Source organism: Gopherus flavomarginatus, chromosome 2 (assembly GCF_025201925.1).
Source record: "Gopherus flavomarginatus isolate rGopFla2 chromosome 2, rGopFla2.mat.asm, whole genome shotgun sequence".
NCBI lineage: Eukaryota > Metazoa > Chordata > Testudines > Testudinidae > Gopherus > Gopherus flavomarginatus.
Window position 1 is genome coordinate 293,216,207 of NC_066618.1, and position 19,009 is coordinate 293,235,215.

Consider the following 19,009-nt stretch of genomic DNA (forward strand, 5'->3'; position numbering starts at 1 on the left):
AGATATTTACAAAGAGCCAATCACTGTCATATCTACACAGAACTGGGATACCACAAGGTTGAAAGAGAAAGCAAAATCTGTCCTAGTTTGTATATGAAGCCCCAAGGATGGTTGGGAAAGGAAGAGCTGGCTGGAAAGCAGAATTTAAAAAAAATAATAATCTGGACTGGGGATGAAAAGTCAAAATTCCAAATATTATGAAGAAAAAAATATTCCAAAAAAATTTCAGTTCACAATCAAAACATTTCATCTCGATAATGTCAAAACAATACAAAACATTATACATGTAACACTGAAATATTATAATATAATATAGAAGTCTACATACAATGTGTTGATGTTACCAAAATGAAACAAAGTCCAAATGAATCATTTCAATTTTTTTTCAGTCGAAAACGTAGTGGAAATTGATACCTTCCCATGAAAGGCTGAGATTTTGACAAAATTACGTTTTCCAGCAGAATACTCTTCCATCAAAAATGCTTCAACAGCTCTAGACAGGGCTTTGGGAGGTTTCAGAAATTCTCTTTGTTCATGTCCAGCCTACCTAGTAGTCCTCAAAAGACAGAATAGTTCTTTCCATGGTGCATGAATCCCAGGCTACCATTGACTCAGGGATATGTCCATTCTGCAGTTTGAGGTGTGATAGCAGCATAGATAGATGCAGGGCCGGATTTAGATGCAGACGACCCAGGTGACCACCTGGGGTGCCAGGCTTGGAGGGCCTGGGCTCAGGGTGCTGTGAGATGTTCAAAAACGCCAGAGACCCTCCTCACCTCGGGCCTCATTTGGTCTTGGCCCTGGATAGACATACCCACTCCAGCAGTGTGGTGACGCGGGATTCAGCGTGGGCTGTACAAGCCCTTTGGGGACCCCAGACACATATTCAAGTGGCTAACCTGTGCTGAAACCCAGGGCCTCTGTTTGAACTGCTATTACTAGCCCAGGGGAAGCTAGTGCCAGTGCATTTACCTGTGCTGCACCATACTTCAGCTTGCCGTGTAGACGTACCTTGGGACATATCTGCAGGGACAGACCTAAGCATAGGACCAATATGAAAGGGAGAACACTAGGAACCGTTGAACAGAGCCAACAGAAAGCCCTGTCTCCTGGAGAAGACTGAACTAGCCAGAGCTCTGCAGGTGGATCGTAACACAGAGGAGAGAAGTGGCAGGACAGACTAGGAGGGCCAGAGAAAGGAAACTTGGAAACGAGAAGGATGGCTCAGAAATCAGCGGGCAGAAAAGAAGTGGCTGAAATCAGTGTTTATCACTAGATGAGGACTGGGATTATCAAGACTGATGAAAGAGTAAATGTCAGCAGTGTAACCCCCAAGGAGATGCCCTAGATTCCTGGAGCTCTGTCTGCTGGCAGCTCAGGGAGGAGGAGCCGAGGCAAACTCAGAGAGTCTGCCCAGCCACCACTAGGAAGTGAAATGCCCCTCCCAGGGAGTTCAGGACAGGGGAGTAGCCATTTTGGAGTCAGTCTGGAGCCAGCCAGGGCAAGGGCAGGACTGGGTGTGTGGGGAGCTGGTGAGTCCCAGGCCTGCAGGCAGGGTTCCTCGAGAACAGGCCTCTAGGGACCTGACAGCAGAGCCCTCAGCTGCGTTTTTCCTTCCCCACTGATGATTCCCAGTTGGTAGCATTTGCTGGGACATTTCCCCAGCCAGGCTGAGTTCGCCCTCCAGCTCCCTAGGTGAGACCAGTCACCACATGGTCAGCTCTGCTCTGGCTGCTAGTCCAGGGAAGCTGCCTGCTGAGTGTGTGACTGGAGGCTACAGTTTGGATGTTAGGGGAGTTGTGTAACCTGCACCTTGAGCCCTGCACCCCTTTGTGGTGAGGGGAAATCCTGGGGCCGATGCAGCCTGATTCCTGCCTGAGGAGGATCCCTGCAAGCAGACAGGGGCCCCTCTGCAGTGACTGAGGGATCCAGCATCATCTTCGAACCTGAGGATCATTCTTGGAGTTTGTGAGTGCACCAGCTTTTAGTTAGTTAGTCAGGGAATTTGTTTTGGGGACCCCCTACTCCCTGAACTGTGTCCTCAAGCCAGTGAGTGAGGGTTTGAGGATTTTATATCTGCTGCATATTACACCTGTGGAGGGATTTACCACCTCCTCCCGCTTGTGAGTCCTTTGGGCTGTACTGAACCCAGTGAGCCACACTGCTAAACCACTGCAGAGAAGAATTTTATAGGTCATCAAGGTCCCAGCAAAGTACGCATACCAACGGGACACTAATTTTACACTTGTTACATCAAGTCACGGATATTTTCATTGTGGGCACCAGTGACCCTCAAAATAGTGTTTCTCTCTGTTATGTTGTATTTGTCTCCTGTTTAATATAATTATTGTGTTGAATATATTTTTATGTGTTTGTGTTATTTCTTGGAAGTCTCCAACTATCTGGCAAGTAAGTGGGGATTACTCTGTAGTTAGAATTTTCTGTCCAAGCTGCCCTGGTGACCCTGCCAAGAAGGAGTGAGGGAGGTGGAGGCACCGCCACATAATTTCATAGAAAGAAAATACACCCTGCTGAGTGGGTGGCAGGATCCAAAAGAACCCAGACCTGTCCATCAAAACCTGTAAGCGGATTGGCATTAAAGGAGGTAACCAGGTGGAGAGAGGCGCTACATCAGGACTGATGGAAGAGTAAATGTCAGCAGGAAGCTACCATCTCAGTGAGTAGAATAGCAGTTGGTGGCCGTTCCTGAAGAAGTTTCACAAAGGAAGCTGATAACTGTGGGGCTGGCACAATGTTCTTCCTTCTATTGGACAGTGAAAACACTCACCGAGATAGCTACAGCCAGTGGCAGCATGTGCCAAGAGTGCCTGATAAATAGCTCAGTGCTCTGTGGCTAGGACTTGCTGCTCATTGAAGAAATGAGGGAGCGTCTCTCTCTTTAAGGAGAGCACAGGTGCTAGAGAGGGACTTCTGGCTGAACTCCCCCTGGGACTCTTCTGCACACACTGAGTCTGGCTTTGTGCATGTGTTATGGAAACTCTCATGGGTCTCCTGGTTGAACAATTTCTAAAGCACTTCAGCAGGCTGCAGGCAGCCATGGAAAATATAGAGGCACAAAGCTGGCCAGAGAGAGGTCTGACAGGAGGAGGGGAAGTGGTGTTTGAGTTTATTTTGTCTTTAGGCCAGTTACCAAGAGACATGGAGTCTGTCTTCCCAGTTCACGTCTTGATTTCCACTTGCATTTTTTTCCTCTGTGTACTGCCCATGCAACCTAACACCTGCTGCCAAACCCTGCCATGCACTCTCCCATGCAACCTGTTTCCCTGTTGCCAGAACCTCTGGCATGCAGACCCCAGGCAAATCCCATTCCCCATGGCTGGAACCGCCTCCCACCCCCAGTCACTGCAATGTACTCCTGTGTCTTTTGCCTAGTCTGCAACCAGGGGGAGGGGCAGCAAGTGAAGCACTCCCAGAGCAGACAGAAGGGGTGAGATAAGGAGGCTGAGGGAAGGAGTGAATGGGTGCTGAGAGGGAAAGGCAGTCTTCGGGGAGGGAAGGAGGGCTGGCCAGTTCTCGTGCCTCTGCACTCAGGGCTTAAAGAGCCACGATATCAGATTAATTCCCAGTACTGCAATTAGTGCTAGGAGAGGCCCTGGCTATTATCTAGTAGCTGTATTTCTCTCTGAGTCATCCCATGCTCAGCCAGAGACAGGGCAAGAGAGACCTTGTAAATCCGAGGGTGAGCAGAGCATCCCTGGGCTGTTTAAGAGCTGAGCCAAGTTTACAGAGTTCTTTTTTTCATGTATGTGTGTATATATATAGTATTACAGACCTTTACTGGCCCAATGTAATGATTGCCTGGAAACAGCGCAGTGCACAGAGGAATAGCACAAAAGACTTTTCTGGGCTGCATCTGCAACACCTCTGACCATGCTGCCAGAGGGAAGTAACAGAGCAGAGGAGAATTTCCCTCCCGTCACAACTGACAGCAGACACAATCAAGGAGGAAAGCACCTGTCCTCTGGAAGCTGGAATCCCGTCCATGCAAACAGCCACCTGCACACAAGAGTAATTTTTCTTGGATGTGTTTCCCCCATTGTTGGAGTGGAAAAAATTCCCCTGCATTCAGGCGGATGGAAGTCGAAAGCTTGGCCTACCAGGCCAGCCTTGAGCAGAAAGCTCTGCATAAGGAGAGCACTAATGGGCTCCCACTAAGCAAAGGCTGAATGATTGGGGAAAGAAGAGGACTGAATACTGGGGGGCAAGAGGTTCTCAATCTTGAGATCTATTTGGCTGTGAAATTGTCCCACCTAGAGAAGCAACAGGAACCCCATTGCTTGGGACAGTTGAAACAGCCTGGAGAATACCCTGTAGGGAAGAAGCCTGGCTTGAGATGAATGTGGACTGAATGGGACCCCATGTATTTCACAGAGTGGATTGTAGCTTCTCTGGGATCCACAGTGGAAGATGCTATAGAAGGGCAAAGTGGTTCCAGTGTATGAACAGTACAACAGACTTGCTCCAAGTCTAATGTGTCATGGGTGCTTTGTTTTCATAGAATATCAGGGTTGGAAGGGACCTCATCTAGTCCAACCCCCTGCTCAAAGCAGGACCAACCCCCAGCAGATTTTTACCCAAGATCTCTAAATGGCCTCCTCAAGGATTGAACTCACAACCCTGGGTTTAGCAGGCCAATGCTCAAACCACTGAGCTATCCCTCCTCCTCACCAATATTTTTGCCAATATCTGTTTTAAACGAACAGTGGCAGTGGGTCAAGAACCAGTCTCAGGCACAGCCCCATTGGGATTGACCATTCAGCTGAAAAAACGGCAGTGGAGACTTCAAGGGCAACAACGCTCCCCCCTACCATGCCCCCATATGTGCACATACCCCTCCGGGGACGTTGGAATCTGCCTTTCCAGCCAGCAGGAGCCGGATGATCTCCTCCTTCGAGTGGGCAGCAGCCACATGTAAAGCATTTCGGCCATTCTGGAAGGGGTGAGAGAAAGAGCAGTTAGCAACGTGCCTTAAAAACTTCAGCAGCAGCAGCTGACATTGCCAGTGTAGTTTCAACTACTCGGTCCTGCCGGGATGGGTTTCCTCTCTCAACCAACAGGTGCTGAAAGGTGCCAGATGGGCAGCCCACCAGCATGAAGAGCTCCGTTTATCGACTGAAAAGGCTCAGTATAGAGACATCTTTCCTACCCAGCTCTGCTAACCTGCTTCAACACTGGCCTGGAGGGACCATCTGTCAGGCTGTGTCTGTGCGTTAACCTTGAATGGTGTCTTGCAACATGTGTTAACTCCTTATGCTTAAGTCTGTTCCACCTTGTGATTAGCTGTGAAACCTTCCCTGGACCTGAAGAAGAGCTCTGTATAGCTTGAAAGCTGGTCCCTCTCACCAACAGAAGTTGGTCCAATCACAGGTATTACCTTACCCACCTTGACTGTCTCTCTAGGCATTTATGTCGCAGTCACCACTGTGATATCTGAGCACCTGACATTGTACGTCAGGATGGAAGGGTAGTTTAGTTTCCACCCCATGCAGGGAGAGCAAGTATTAAAGTCTCTACCAATTAGCAGCCAGTTGAGGATCGCAAATTGTGCAGTGGGGATATCTGTCAACAGGGAATAAGACAGAGAGCTCCAAGCTCAAACAAACAGTTGGCAGATGGAAGCTAGTTTGGGTCCATTCTGACCAGGGACAGATTTCAACCAGCTAGAGGCTTAAGCCCTGAGCCCTGCTTACAAAAAAGCAACCTGCTGTGCATGCTTACTGAGAGCCTCCCAGCTTTCATAGCCATCACCAGAACTGCATTAAAACCTGAAGTTACTGGTCCAGGAACTCTCTACAGTGGTTTAGCCAGCCAAGCATCTCAGTTGTTAACAGTGATACCAGACAACCAGAGATATTAGTTCCATAACTGGCAATTCTACCAATAGAGTTGATGCCAATCAATGTCCTGAATACAGGACTACCTTGTTTGCCCTTTCCCCACAACAACACAACAAAAAGCCAATCCCAACCGACAGTCTCTCCACATGGATGATTTAGAAATCACTGATCACAGTTATTGCTACTAAAAATAAATGGCTGGTGGCCAACCAGCTAACAGAGGGGAAAATCTCTCTTATGGAAAAACTATCTCAAGAACTGAGCTGCTAGACAAAGATCATCTGGGCAAATCTCCACACTGCAATAAATAAATAAGACCATGTCGCCCTTTTATAGCACCCTTCACCCAAGGACCTTCAAGGCCCCTGAATTTAGAAAATCACTTAAGTATTAAGACCCATTGAAGGCAGCGAGATTGAAGCACATGCTTGAGTGCTTTGCTGAATCGGGGCCTGTGCACTCAAACATTCACTGACTTAGCCTATGAAAACAAGGTAGTCCGATGGCCCCTCCTTGTCGCTTAGCTAAAGAAAATGGATTCAAAACCACTTTTCTAATGTATGGGCTTTATTAACCGCCTCCAATAGCTAATAACTAATACGATCACAAAACACATAATCAGATAAGTACCTCTAAACTTAACATTCCCTGTCTAACTTACGAGACAACCAAAGAGAAAAGAAACTCACCAGACAACCATCACACCAATATCAAATAAATCAGTGCTCCTCATCCCAAATCTACCAAATATCCTGAGACAATGGGCTTTTTTGTTTATTTCCATTGCCAATCCCCAAATTAAAATACCTTATTAAGGTCGCTAAATTACTTACAAAATAAAGGGTCTGTGCCAACAGTTTACATAAGCTCAAGGGTTTCAGATCTCATCGTCCAGTCGGAGCATTTCCTAGATTCTCAGACCACAGGAGCCATCCAGTCCCTGTGTGTGCCAAATGTAGGGATTGTCTTCACTATGGGCTAAATCAGCACCTCTGTGAACCTTCCTTAGAGATTTTTAAGGTCAGGCTTGACAAAGCCCTGGCTGTGATGATTTAGTTGGGAATTGGTCCTGCTTTGAGCAGGGGGTTGGACTAGATGACCTCCTGAGGTCCCTTCCAAACCTGATATTCTATGATTCTATGTTTCATGCAGTGGCATCGATTCAGTGGCTCTGCTGAATATGCAATAATGGGCGATGGGTGAGCGCTTTCCCGTTAACTTAATTAATCTACCTCACTGAGAGGCGGAAGCTACGTCAATGGGAGAGCGTCTCCCGTCGACATAGAACGGTGTAGGTACTGCTTCATGCCGACGTAAGCTACATTGACTTAAGTTACATAACTTACGTACCTTAACTAGAGTAACTGACATTGACTTACAGGATAAGTGTAGAAAAGGCCTCGTATTAAGCATTTTGTCCCTCCGCTGGCCACCTGGAGCTTGACTTTCTCTCCTTAATATAGTAATGTTTTGTAATTGCAGCTGCAGTATGAGAGCCAGTGAAGTCAGGATCCCTCTCAGTTTGAGGGGCCAGGGTTGTTCAAAACAGCCTGGCATGGAACCATTAGGTCTCCTCAATGGAAAGGACAACTTTGCTGCATTAGGTTTGCAGGGCAAGCTCAGGCCCTTGGGATGAATCTGCACTAACAGCAACATCATCTAACTCTTATATAGGGCGTTTCATCCCTAGATCTCAAAGTGCAGTACTAAAGAAGCCAGTATCATGATCCCCATTTACAGATGGGGAAACCAAGGCACGGAGAGGTTAAAGTAGCATACCCAACGTCGCCCAGCAGACCAGTAGCAGAACTGGGATTAGAACTTAGGTCTGGCTCCCAGTTCAGTGCTCTGAGCAATATGCCAGGCACAAGAAGGTGTTTCCTATATACTCAAAGGCAGAGTGTGACAGAAAAATGGCCTAATAATCCTCATCCTCAGGACTCCCAAGATCATATCTCTCTCCCTCCCTCTGAACAGGACACAGCCTTAACTGTCTCGATAGCCTCCCACTGCTTTCCCCCAGTGCCAGCACTAACTGGAAAAAAAACATCTTCCCTGAGGGAAGCTTCACTTTTTCTTCTAGCTGCCTCCTCCTCCTTTGCCACCAGCCCCTTTGCCTGCTACCACTGCCAGCCAACTCTGGGCTAGCCTCAGGAGCTGTGCCCTGCCTGCACGTTGCTGCTTCCAGATCGAGGGGAAGGTGAGAACACGGCACTGAGACAGCCAGGTCAGGAAATTCAATCTAGACAAATGCAAAGTACTATACAAGGCAGGAAACATCAACTGCAGAACTGCAGCCCGGGGAATATCTGGCTGGGCAGTAGTGCCGTTGAAAAAGTTCTGGGGGTTATAGTGGATCACAAATTGAACATAAGCCAAGAATGCGATGCAATTGCAAAAAAAAAGTGACTATCACTCTGGGGATGTATTAGCAGGAGAGCCATGTGTAGGACATGGGCAGTAGCTGCTCCACTCCACTCTGCGCTGATGAGGCCACAGCTGGAGCACGGTGTCCAATTCTGGGTGTCACATTTTAAGAAAGATGTGGACAAAGTGGAGAGTCCAGAGGCGAGCAGCACAAAAGATAAAAAGTTTATAAAACCTGACCTATGAGAAAAAAAGATTGCGGCAGGGGGGCTGGTGACAGTCTTCAAATACGTTAAGGGCTGTTATAAGGAGGATGGTGATCAAATGCTCTCCATTCAAGGTAGGACAAGAAATAATGGGCTTAGGCTGCAGCAAGGCAGATTTAGGTTAAATATTAGGAAAAACTTTCTAACTACAAAAGGAATTAAGCTCTGGAAGAGGCTTCAAAGGGAGGTTGTGGAATCCCCGTCATTGGAGGTTTTTAAGAACATGTTGGACAGACACCTTTTGGGGATGATCTAGGTTTCCTTGGTCCTGCCTCAGTGCAGGAGGCTGGACTGGATAACTTCTTGAGCTCCCTTCCAGCCCGACATTTCTCTGATTCTATGTCAGGAATGGGACAATGGGAAGTTGAGTGGTTCTGGGTGAGAAAGAGGAAAGGTGGTGACAGAAAGAGGGAGCAAACGGAAAGCAAGGAGAAACTGAGGGAGACACTCCAGGAATAACCTCTTGTAATGCCCAGTGGCCAAGGATGACTAGGGGACAGCCTGGAGCAGTAGTCAAGTGTTTGTGGGTGCTGGGGTAGTTGGGCTGTTGATCGGTATCAGAAACAGAGTGGGGCAATGGTCAGAGTTCGCACTGCGGTCAGTAGCTGGAAGATCCAGTCTGAGGGGCAGGGTCAGTGGGTTGGGAAGGGGAGGTCAGGCAAGTCGGTAGGGTCAGGGGAGGCAGTCTAGTCAGCAGGCAACGGTCTGTTGCTCAGAGAGCTTCCTCTTCCTGTTGGAGCCTTTATATGGTCCAGGTACCCAATGAGTGCGCTGTCTGTCCATCCAATCATGGCTTCTGTGGTCAGTAGGCCTTTAGCACTAAGGTTGTTGTGGAGGAGAACCGGGTTCAGTGCACCACCATAGTACAGCCACTATGGTTGTTGCCTAAGGACCTGGCAGGCCTGGGCTCAGTAATGAGGCCCTCAGTAGGGGGAGCCCAGATCCTCAGGGGAACCTTGGCTCTGAAGTGAGCCTCTGCTTCCTCCTCCAAGGGGGCTGGCTGCATTTTGTTGTTTACTGGTGAGTGGTCAAGGACTAGCACAACTCTGGGCAGTAAAAGCATGTTGGCTGCTATTATTTATTATGTATATTATGATAGCACCCAAGAATCAGCACACCTGGTGCTAGGGGCGGTACAAACAGATAGACATTCCCTACCCAAGAGAGCTTCTAATCTAAATGTACAACTATAGTGAACAGGTGGAGACAGGCAGACAGATGAGGGAAACAATGAGACCACAGTGGCTGGCATGATGGGCAACGATCTCAGCACAGCAGTGGCCTAACCATCAAGTGCTTTGTAGGCCTCACAGGCAAAGGGGTGATATGGTCAAAGCAACAAGCTGGGAAAAGGATCTTTGCGACAGCCATTTGAGTGTCCTCACAGTCAAGACCCTCCCTGGCTTGTCCCCACCCTACCCATCATCTCTCATGAGATTTGTGATGGCCAGAGGGGAGGATGTCACCATAGACGAGTCGTAAGATGAGGAGGGCTTAGACAATGACTCTAGCTGTGTGGACAGAGAGGAAAGGCTGGACCCTAGAGATGTGATGCAGAAAAAAGCCTGTGGAATTAGACATAGCCTGGATGTGAGGTCGTAAAGAGAGAAGAGCTGAAGAGGACATCAGGGTTACAGGCCTGAATGACGACAAGGATGAGGGTGTTTCTCGCAGCGGCTGAGAAAGGCTTCTGACCTGGACTGTATCCAACACGACAGCTCCTGTAGTCCATTACCATCAGCCCTCCCTTACACCTCCCATTCTACAAGAAATGCTCTCGACACCTCCCTCCCCCACCAAGGCTGTGCAAACCTCAAGAGAAATCTGCTTCCAAGGCAGCGCTTAAGGCTGGACTGTGAGATTTACTGTTGCTCCCAGGCCTATTGTGGCACTTGAAGGTTCTCGTGGCAGAAGAAATGCCTCCAATGCATCTTCTTGATGGACAACAGCTCCTGTGCTGCTGCAGTAATAAGCTTGTCATTAGGCATGAAGGACTCTCGCTGGAGCAGCTTTGAATGATCGCTCGGGCGGATACTGACAAACATCAGCTGAGAGGGGATTTGTCTAGCTGCTCTCTGCTCAACAGTCTGTGACGTTATTACACAGAGATCAAGCTTGGTAAACGCTTGCTGTTATTCTTAAACCTGGTGCTAGATCTGCCTGACTGAGGCACAGCAAGTCATTTCCCTGACATACACCTCGTCTCTCTGTCCCTGCAATAGCTCAGGGCAGGGAGCTGCCTATTTATTATGCGCTCATATTTCTCTGACTCTTTTATTTCTAAACTTGTTTACTGGTGGCTGTGTAGTCCAGTGGATGGTATACTGGTCTGGGAGTTAGGAGTTCTGATTCTCTAGTCCCCACTCTACTACTGACCTGCTAGGCATTCCCGTGCAAGTCACTTTGCTTTCCCCTTCCCATCCTTTGTCTGTCTTGTAAACAAACTTGCAGCAATTTTGGTTTAAGAACACTGTACTTCAGTTTTGCTTAAACCTGTTCCTAATGGATTTTAATTGAATTCAACTGATCCTGGTTGGAGTGCTGTAGGAGTGCCTGGGACGCCTTTTGCACCTCACTTTAAAATCACACTTAAATTAATTTGGTGTAACTCTGTATGTGGACAAGCTCTTCAGTCATAAGCTTCTTAGGGCAGGAACTGGTTCTGACTACATATGCTTGTACAGTACCTAGCACACTGAGGTCCTACTTGAGGTTGTGGTCACTCAGTAGCACCAGATTATAAAAGATAAATACTGCTTTCTGTTTGCCACAAGTATTCAAAAGTTAATCTGTGTTGCCAAGTTGCAATTGGTCAGATAAAGTCACATGATATCGTTTCTGCTCCATGACTGGAAGAATGCGAGTGCTTTTAGGGTAAATACCAGGGTGTATGAACTTAAATGACTCTTTCTGAGAACACTCATAGGTGAAATCCACAGACATGCACAACGGGGAGTTTTGAGTGAGTGTGAGCTCTGGTTCTTTGGAGGCGGCGAACTGGGTGGCCTCTGTGAGGGCCCAGTGACAGGGCTGGACAATGCAAAGGGGACGGCTTGGCGGAGACTCCAGACTGGAAGGATTATAAAGACGTCACCATACAAGGAGCAACCAGGCTGATGGAATCCAGGGTGAGGTCACTGTGCTAGTAGCAGGTTTCTGGTGGCAGGGCCCTGAGCCGAAGCTTCCCAGCACAGAAGCACTCAGGGTCACAGGGCAGGTGGAGACACAGCCCCTTACTGGTCTGGGTGAACCTCCAAAGCATCACACCACCCATCTGCATCTTTAGGTGTTTAAATACCTTAGAAACAAAGGGCCAGACTTTCAATGTGCACCAGCCTTCCAAACCATAGCGCCCTCTCCCTCTGAGCAGGTGAACTGTGGACCTTTCACAAAAACATTTGAAAAACGAAATACCCGAAATATTACCAGACATGATCAGGGCTAAAAAGACAGACACCCCAGCGCTGTGGAGGGGAGTTCCATGTAACACGTGCCAGAACCATGCAATATTTGTCATGGACCCTTACCTCCTCTCCTCCCCAGCATGTCTATAGACGTACACAGATGTTTGTTTCTGTCCACGAATACATAACAAATAAAGGCCAATGCCTTGGACCAGATGACCTCCAGCTGGCACAAGTTACCAGACTCCTTTAAACATAGGCTTTAGAGATTAAAATAACCTATTGCTTACTCACATCTCTGCTACTACAGGATTATTCCCATCACAAACGCTCCTCCCTGCTCCATCCAGTCCAGTCCTAGAAGATTCATACCATGGAGTTTTCCTTAGGAGACTCTTCCAATGTCTAATAGATCTTAACGCTAGGAAACATTTCCTGACATCCCTCATACGCTTTCCTAAACTCACGTTCAGTCCCTTGCTTTTTGCCGTAAACAATTCCTCTCTCATCTCCATGTCTATTTCATTCACATGCCCTCAGATGAAAGGCTGGGCTTGTTGTTTAGGCACTAGGGAGGTTCTCAGAAAACATTGGTTCAAATCCCAACTCTGCTATCAGCTTGCTGTGTGCCCTTGGGCAAGTCACTTCATCTCTCCAGGCCTCAGTTCCCCACCTCTAAAATGGGGATTGCAATTCTTCCTTTGTCATGCCTATGTAGCTTCTCAGCTTGCTGAGCAGGGACTGTCTCTCACTAGGTGTTTGTACAGCACCCAGCACAATGGAGCCCTGACCTCACTTTGGTGTTATCGTAATACAAACAATGAATAAGAGTACTATCAGCAGACAGTTATCAGATCCCTCCAAGTGGTCACGTAGCCCATAACTCCATACTGTATAGAGTCCTTTAACATGAGTCTCTCCCTCCTTGCTCCACTTAGTCCCATCAGGGCTCTGGACAGGTAGATAGTAAATGGTGTCTTACCTTAGTTTGGTCTGAAAGATTCACTCCCAGCTCCAGCAACCTCTCGACAATGGACAGCCTGTTCTCTCTCACAGCAATCATGAAGGGGGTCAGGCCCGACTCCTGGAGGAGACAAGACAGGCATTGCTGACTGAGTACCTAGATGTCTGAGGCTGGCCCACACAGGTGTCTGTGTCATCACGAGCTATTGCTGCTCATTTCTTCTTTAGAAAGTTCACCTTTCAGGCAACCCACTTCAGCACCTGATCCCAGCTGCCATGCTGGTGCCTGGGGAAGGAGGCTAAGATCTCAGGTAGCAAGGGTCCCAGCCCACACTGTGCTGTCTAAACACGATCAATTGCCCTCAAAACCCACCTTCCGAGATCTTTGCAAGAGGTGAAAATGGAACGACTCACACAATTCTTTTCAGCCCAGTTTGAGATTAGAGTCAAGTCGATCAGGACGACTGTAAGAAATGCTGGGTGTGTCCTTTTCCAAGCATGGCGTTGCATTAGATTGCAGCTGTTTTAGGGCTGGAACAGCTTAGCCGTGCTGGTCCCCCCTGAGGCAGCACCCTGAGGGAGCACCCTACCTCAGGCCTGCCTCATGTGTCTCTGGGGGCTTTTCTTTTCTTAAGTCAGGTCTGTAAACCCTGTGCAACCCAGTGTGACCCAAAGCGCCACTGTATTCACACTACTGTAATAATTAGGGTGATCATATGTCCTGTTTTTAAATGGACAGTCCCGTTTTTTGGGACTTTTTCTTATACAGGTGCTTATTACCCCCCTCCTCCATTCTGTTTTTTCACAGTTGCTGTCTGGTCACCCTAGTAATAATCTTTGTATGAAATATGCCTTGTGAGGTGTCAACTGAAAACTAACAATGCACTAGTGAATAATATCATGATGAAAAGTAGGTAGCAACATTATACGTAAAGTTATGAATTCCCCCTGTACGATGGTATTAGCACATGTTCAAAACCAGACAGCCCTGCCTAGGCAAAAGCTTTTAAAGCAGGTCTAGCATAAACAAAGGGATCTGTGTTTACCCCAATTTACATACAAGTATGTGTATATGTGTATCGCTTGTCTCCCAACAGCCACTTTTATTAACTTAAATTACCATTTTAAGTATTGTTCTGAGTATTTGAAATTTTCAGGCTTGCACTTACTTACTTCTTCCTTCCACTACACCCTCAAAATTTTTCAACCTGTTTTTCAGTCTCTCTGTCTGTTGCCTGCCTGCCTGGGCCCGATTTTGCTTTTTTTGCTGAACCGTCCCTCCCATGGGCACCAACTTGTTTTACTACCAGTTTAGCTAATAGGGTGGGCTTCTCAACTAGCCCCCACCCTTCCTGGTCTCTTCCCTTAAACATTCCTACTCACAAGACTACCCGAGTTCTCCCTCGTGAGGCTTGCCACCTGGACAAAAACACATGGCCCACTGGCATTTAACTATTCAATTTCCTCTTGACATTCCTTTCTGAACACCGGGTAAAGGCCATTTACTTAACATATAATCCAAAGGACTATCTTTAGAGGGTTCATCCAGAGACCCACCCATCTGTCTTCTAACACTCAAACAGAGAATTACACAGAGAGCAGAGGGAATTATGGTCTAAACAAGGATTTTCTGCTTCTATTACACTGACCACTACAGGGGACGGGACAGAAGGATCTCAATTCGACCTCAGAGCTTCATAGCACGCAATGGCTTCCACCCTGAGGAATTATGAATGAGAGGTTCAGTTCTGCCCACACACCTAACACCCAAATGAACAGAGCAGAAAAACAACAGTAACCAGTTAAACAGAACAGAACCAGAACCAGATAGCAAACCAGAACCAGATAAAAGCAGCAAAGAATCCTGTGGCACCTTATAGACTAACAGACGTTTTGGAGCATGAGCTTTCGTGGGTGAATACCCACTTCCTCAGATGCATCTGAGGAAGTGGGTATTCACCCACGAAAAGCTCATGCTCCAAAACGTCTGTTAGTCTATAAGGTGCCACAGGATTCTTTGCTGCTTTTACAGATCCAGACTAACACGGCTACCCTCTGATACCAGAACCAAATAGCGTTTCCTTATCCTATTACGGCTCACCTTATCGGAGCATGAACCCCAGGGGCTGCGGTGCAAGGAAGAGGGGCTAAATACCCCAGTGGCGCCGCTCCAAGTTTGCCGCAGCCATCCAGAGTCCGATGTCCGAGCTAGGAAAGTCCCATCTGGGTCGCCAGAAACTGTTACTGAAATATCGGGTCTGCCTAGCTGAGAGCCAATCACAGCCTGATAGGGATAAGGAAAAGATGCTTTATTCTGCAGAAGAAAGGAGAGCCTTGTACCTTGGTACAAAAAACTCTACTCAGTACAAAAATCAAGAATCTTTTATACACACTCACACGCCGACTTCGGTCATGCTAGCATTTGATTGGTGGTTAACAAACCCTGTACTTCTGCAATCTGCTCAGCAAAAACCAGCTTAGGACCAGCTTCAACTGCCTCAAAACTGATAAGGGGAGACAGTTCAAAAGTTCAGGGTACTGTGTCCGTGAAGCTTCTGCTTCTCCCTACTGGCTGCTTGTAAGCTGTTAAGGGGGGCTACCCAGTGATTTTCACAAAGGCAACAGGGGGAGGAGATGGTAGGAAACAGAATAATTTGCATTTCAGCAAACATAAATGGGGGAAGAAAGAGCACAAATTCCTTCACCACCAGACTCCATGTTGCTTTCCTCATGCTTGAATAAACTTTACTTGGAGGCGTAACCTTCAGAAGACTCCAAGGTTCACCGGACTATCAAAGAAAGGGCCAGAGATCCCCATGTTTTCTCTTTCACCTAAGAAGACAAAGGCGCCTGTGCTGTTATGCCTCTGGAAGAGATCCTGAGAGAGAAGAGGGTCCATCTTTCTGGTGGACTGCAGGTATCGAACGCCATCTTGCCAAACTCTTGAACCAAAACTTGCTAGATTAAGTTTGAGACTTTCAGAGGTGTGTTTTCACTTTCAGTTGCTGGTAACCATTTCTAACTTTCTCATACTTGAATTCACTTAAAACCCCATCTTCTTTTGTTCAGAAACTTGTTTTGCTGTTAATCTAAACCAACATCATTGTGTTTGTACTCCAGTGGTGTTAACTCCAATTAATCACAGAATCACAGAATATCAGGGTTGGAAGGGACCTCAGGAGGTCATCCAGTCCAACCCCCTGCTCAAAGCAGGACCAATCCCCAATTAAATCCTTAAAAACCTCTAAGGAAGGAAATTCCACCACCTCCCTAGGTAACCCATTCCAGTGCTTCACTACCCTCCTAGTCAAAGTTTTTCTTAATATCCAACCTAAACCTCCCCCACTGCAACTTGAGACCATTACTCCTTGTCCTGTCATCTGCTACGACTGAGAACAGTCTAGATCCATCCTCTTTGGAACCCCCTTTCAGGTAGTTGAAAGCAGCTATCAACCCCACCCCCCCATTCTTCTCTTCTGCAGACCAAACAATTCCAGTTCCCTCAGCCTCTCCTCATAAGTCATGTGTTCCAGCCCCCTAATCATTTTTGTTGCCCCCCTAACCCTAACCCAATTTTTCCACATCCTTCTTGTAGTGTGGGGCACAAAACTGGACACAGTACTCCAGATGAGGCCTCTCTAATGTCAAATACAGGGGAATTAAGTGTGTCCAATGTGGCCAACTGGGGTGTTGTGTCTGGTTAGAGGAGCAAATGAATCATATTATTTCTCTGAACTGCCCTGTAGAAGCGTGGACATTACAGAGCACGTGGTCTGGGGACAATTCGGGACTGGGAGTGTGTTGGGGTCACCCTGCAAGTAGTAACCAAGGCTGCTGGAAGCTGCAGACAGGCTGCTAGGGTCAGAACCGCTGTACCAGGGCTGTCTAGCACACAGGCCCTCAGGGTGTGACCTGCATGCTTGCCGGCTGGTTGTGAGTGGTCCAGGTTGGGAGTTCCAAGAGCAAGGTTACAGGGCAGGCAGTGACACTCAAAAAACCAGGCACTACTTTGGTTGATGAAGATTAAATCCAAGCCCAAAGCTCTCGACCTTGAATGGCTAAATGCCCTTTACAGGCAGTGGCAGCAGTTAGCAACATGGGCTCAAGACTCTAGGACTTTTCCATGCTCTGTGGCTCAGACATTGCTGCTCAGCACATGTGGAGCACTTCAACAGACAGCCCCCTTTGGATGGGATGGTTCACAAACACTATCCAATTAAATGAGTCCTACTCCTCTGTCCGTACTGAAGGCTGGTTTTGCGGCTAAGTCTCTGGGTTAGGGCTCAGTAAATCCAAGTTCAATCCCTGACTCTCCCTCAGACATTGTGTGCAACTTCGGGCAAGTCACTTCACCGGGTTCTCCATCTCTAAACCGGAGGCGGTAATGTTTCCTTATCTGCCGTGTCTATTTAAATGGGAAACTCTTCCAGGCAGGGACCGCCTCACTATGTGTTTGCACAGTGCCTCTCACAATGCAGCCAGGATCTCAGTGGTGGTCCTGCTATTGTAATGCACACAATAATAGTGAAACCGTTGGATGAAACATCCTTGTTCTTAACAAGGAGAAGCCATTCAGTGTGAACCACAACTGGGAAGGAGAATGGGAGCAGGGTCGTCAGTTCATGCTGGTAATAACGGATTTACCCGCCTGTTCCAGCTAGTGGAATACTCTGCCTCCAGCAGAGGTGAATACAAGATGATGCAGACTGAAGCAAACCCCTGCTCCCAAGGCACTTGGCCATTTATGCAGTGGAAAGAACCATGAGTAGCTCCGGTGACTCCAGCTCTTGCCTTCCTCACTGCCTCTCCCCGCTCCCCCACCCCCAAATCATCATAGCACCATTTATTCTTTTGTATCTGTCATAACACAAGCAGACGCAGAAACAGTTTCCTGGCTGTTAGCTACTTACTTGGTCAGTCTGGAAGATGGCCAGGTCCCCCTTGTCCATGCCTCTCAGGGTCTGCTCCAGGGTGATCCACTCCCCTTTGGTGGCCAGCTGCAGCACTCTGCTGCCAGATGAAAATGATCCTGGGGGGCTGAGAGACGAATTGTTCTTGGACATTTTCCTTCTCTTCCCCCAAATCAGATTCTTTTCAAGGTCAGTCCTTGCACGGCCCCTTGTAAGGAACCATATTTCTTCTCTCCTCGGCTGTGTTGGGAGCAGGCATCTCAGGGAGCGACCGATGTCAATTTCTCTTTCTTTTGCTCTCCCTTGGTAGGAGGTAAAGGCAGCAGATTGCCCCCCCCTTCTCTCTATTCTCTATTGAGTCAGACTCTTCCAATCAGAGAGGCCTTTCAGCTCAGGCTCTGGTTAAACTTTTCTAACTCCTCCTTTGTGTCCCGGTTACCTTGACATCAGCCTCCTGCAGGGGGGTGAGGTGGGGGTTGGGTTTTCTGCCCGTTAAAAAGCTGCCTTTATCGATTTTCCTACAAGAGCTTAATTCAGTCAAGTTCACGGGCCTGGGGCATGAAAAATGCAACTCCTTCTAATGAGGATTGTGTAACATCGCCATCCTACTGTGAGCCGGATTTGAAGAGTTACTGCTGCTGCTTGGCCTTTCTTGCTCGAGATAGGCCCAACAAGACGCAAGATGTCACCCTCCAAGAGCTGAACTTGCCCACATGCACTTGGGTTCAGAGTCAAGGGTTTTAAGCCATTTCCCACCAACCATTTTCTTGGTCATTTTTTGTAGAAAAAGCCACCATGATCCCAAGTGATCTAACAGCACCAGATGCTCCCAGGCCTTATAATTCCAATGGGGGGAGGCAGGAATTCAGGCCATAGGACTGGAAAGGACATCCTGTGTCAGGCAACCGCGCCACATAAACTTGTTAATAAATGTATCAAGCTCCATCGTAAAACTAGTTAGAAAAGCATATCCATGTTCACAGCTGTTGCAGGCAGTAAATGCTTAGTGCAGTTTGCATTCAATCAATAGCTTTTCACATCTCCCTTCTTTGCTTATGGCAAGTAGATCTACTTTGCATCCCTCTAAAGGGGCAGACAGAGGGCCCTGCCCAGCAAGACAGGATCTGTGGTCTGACCTGCCATGCTGAGCAGCATGTTTCAGGACATGCTGTATGTATCTATTAGTAGTTCTAGATCATAGAAGACCAGGGTTGGAAGGAACCTCAAGAGGTCATCTAGTC

At 47.7% G+C, this 19,009-nt stretch overlaps 1 protein-coding gene across 4 annotated transcripts in view; it reads right to left on the reverse strand.

Annotated features, from left to right (window-relative positions):
- Positions 1 to 18,129, reverse strand: part of LOC127045073 (serine/threonine-protein phosphatase 6 regulatory ankyrin repeat subunit B-like) — a 90,336-nt gene extending 72,207 nt beyond the window's left edge. For 3 of the 4 annotated variants that reach the window (XM_050940504.1, XM_050940503.1, XM_050940501.1), the window contains exons 1-3: positions 17,769 to 18,129; positions 12,878 to 12,979; positions 4,853 to 4,951 (exon numbers count right to left, since the gene is read on the reverse strand). In XM_050940504.1, coding sequence (XP_050796461.1) covers positions 4,853 to 4,951; positions 12,878 to 12,979; positions 17,769 to 17,921 — 354 coding nt within the window. In that variant the 5' untranslated portion in view covers positions 17,922 to 18,129. The remainder of the gene's footprint in view (positions 1 to 4,852; positions 4,952 to 12,877; positions 12,980 to 17,768) is intronic. The other variant, XM_050940502.1, reaches the window with a different exon arrangement.
- Between the last annotated feature and the right edge of the window lie 880 nt (positions 18,130 to 19,009).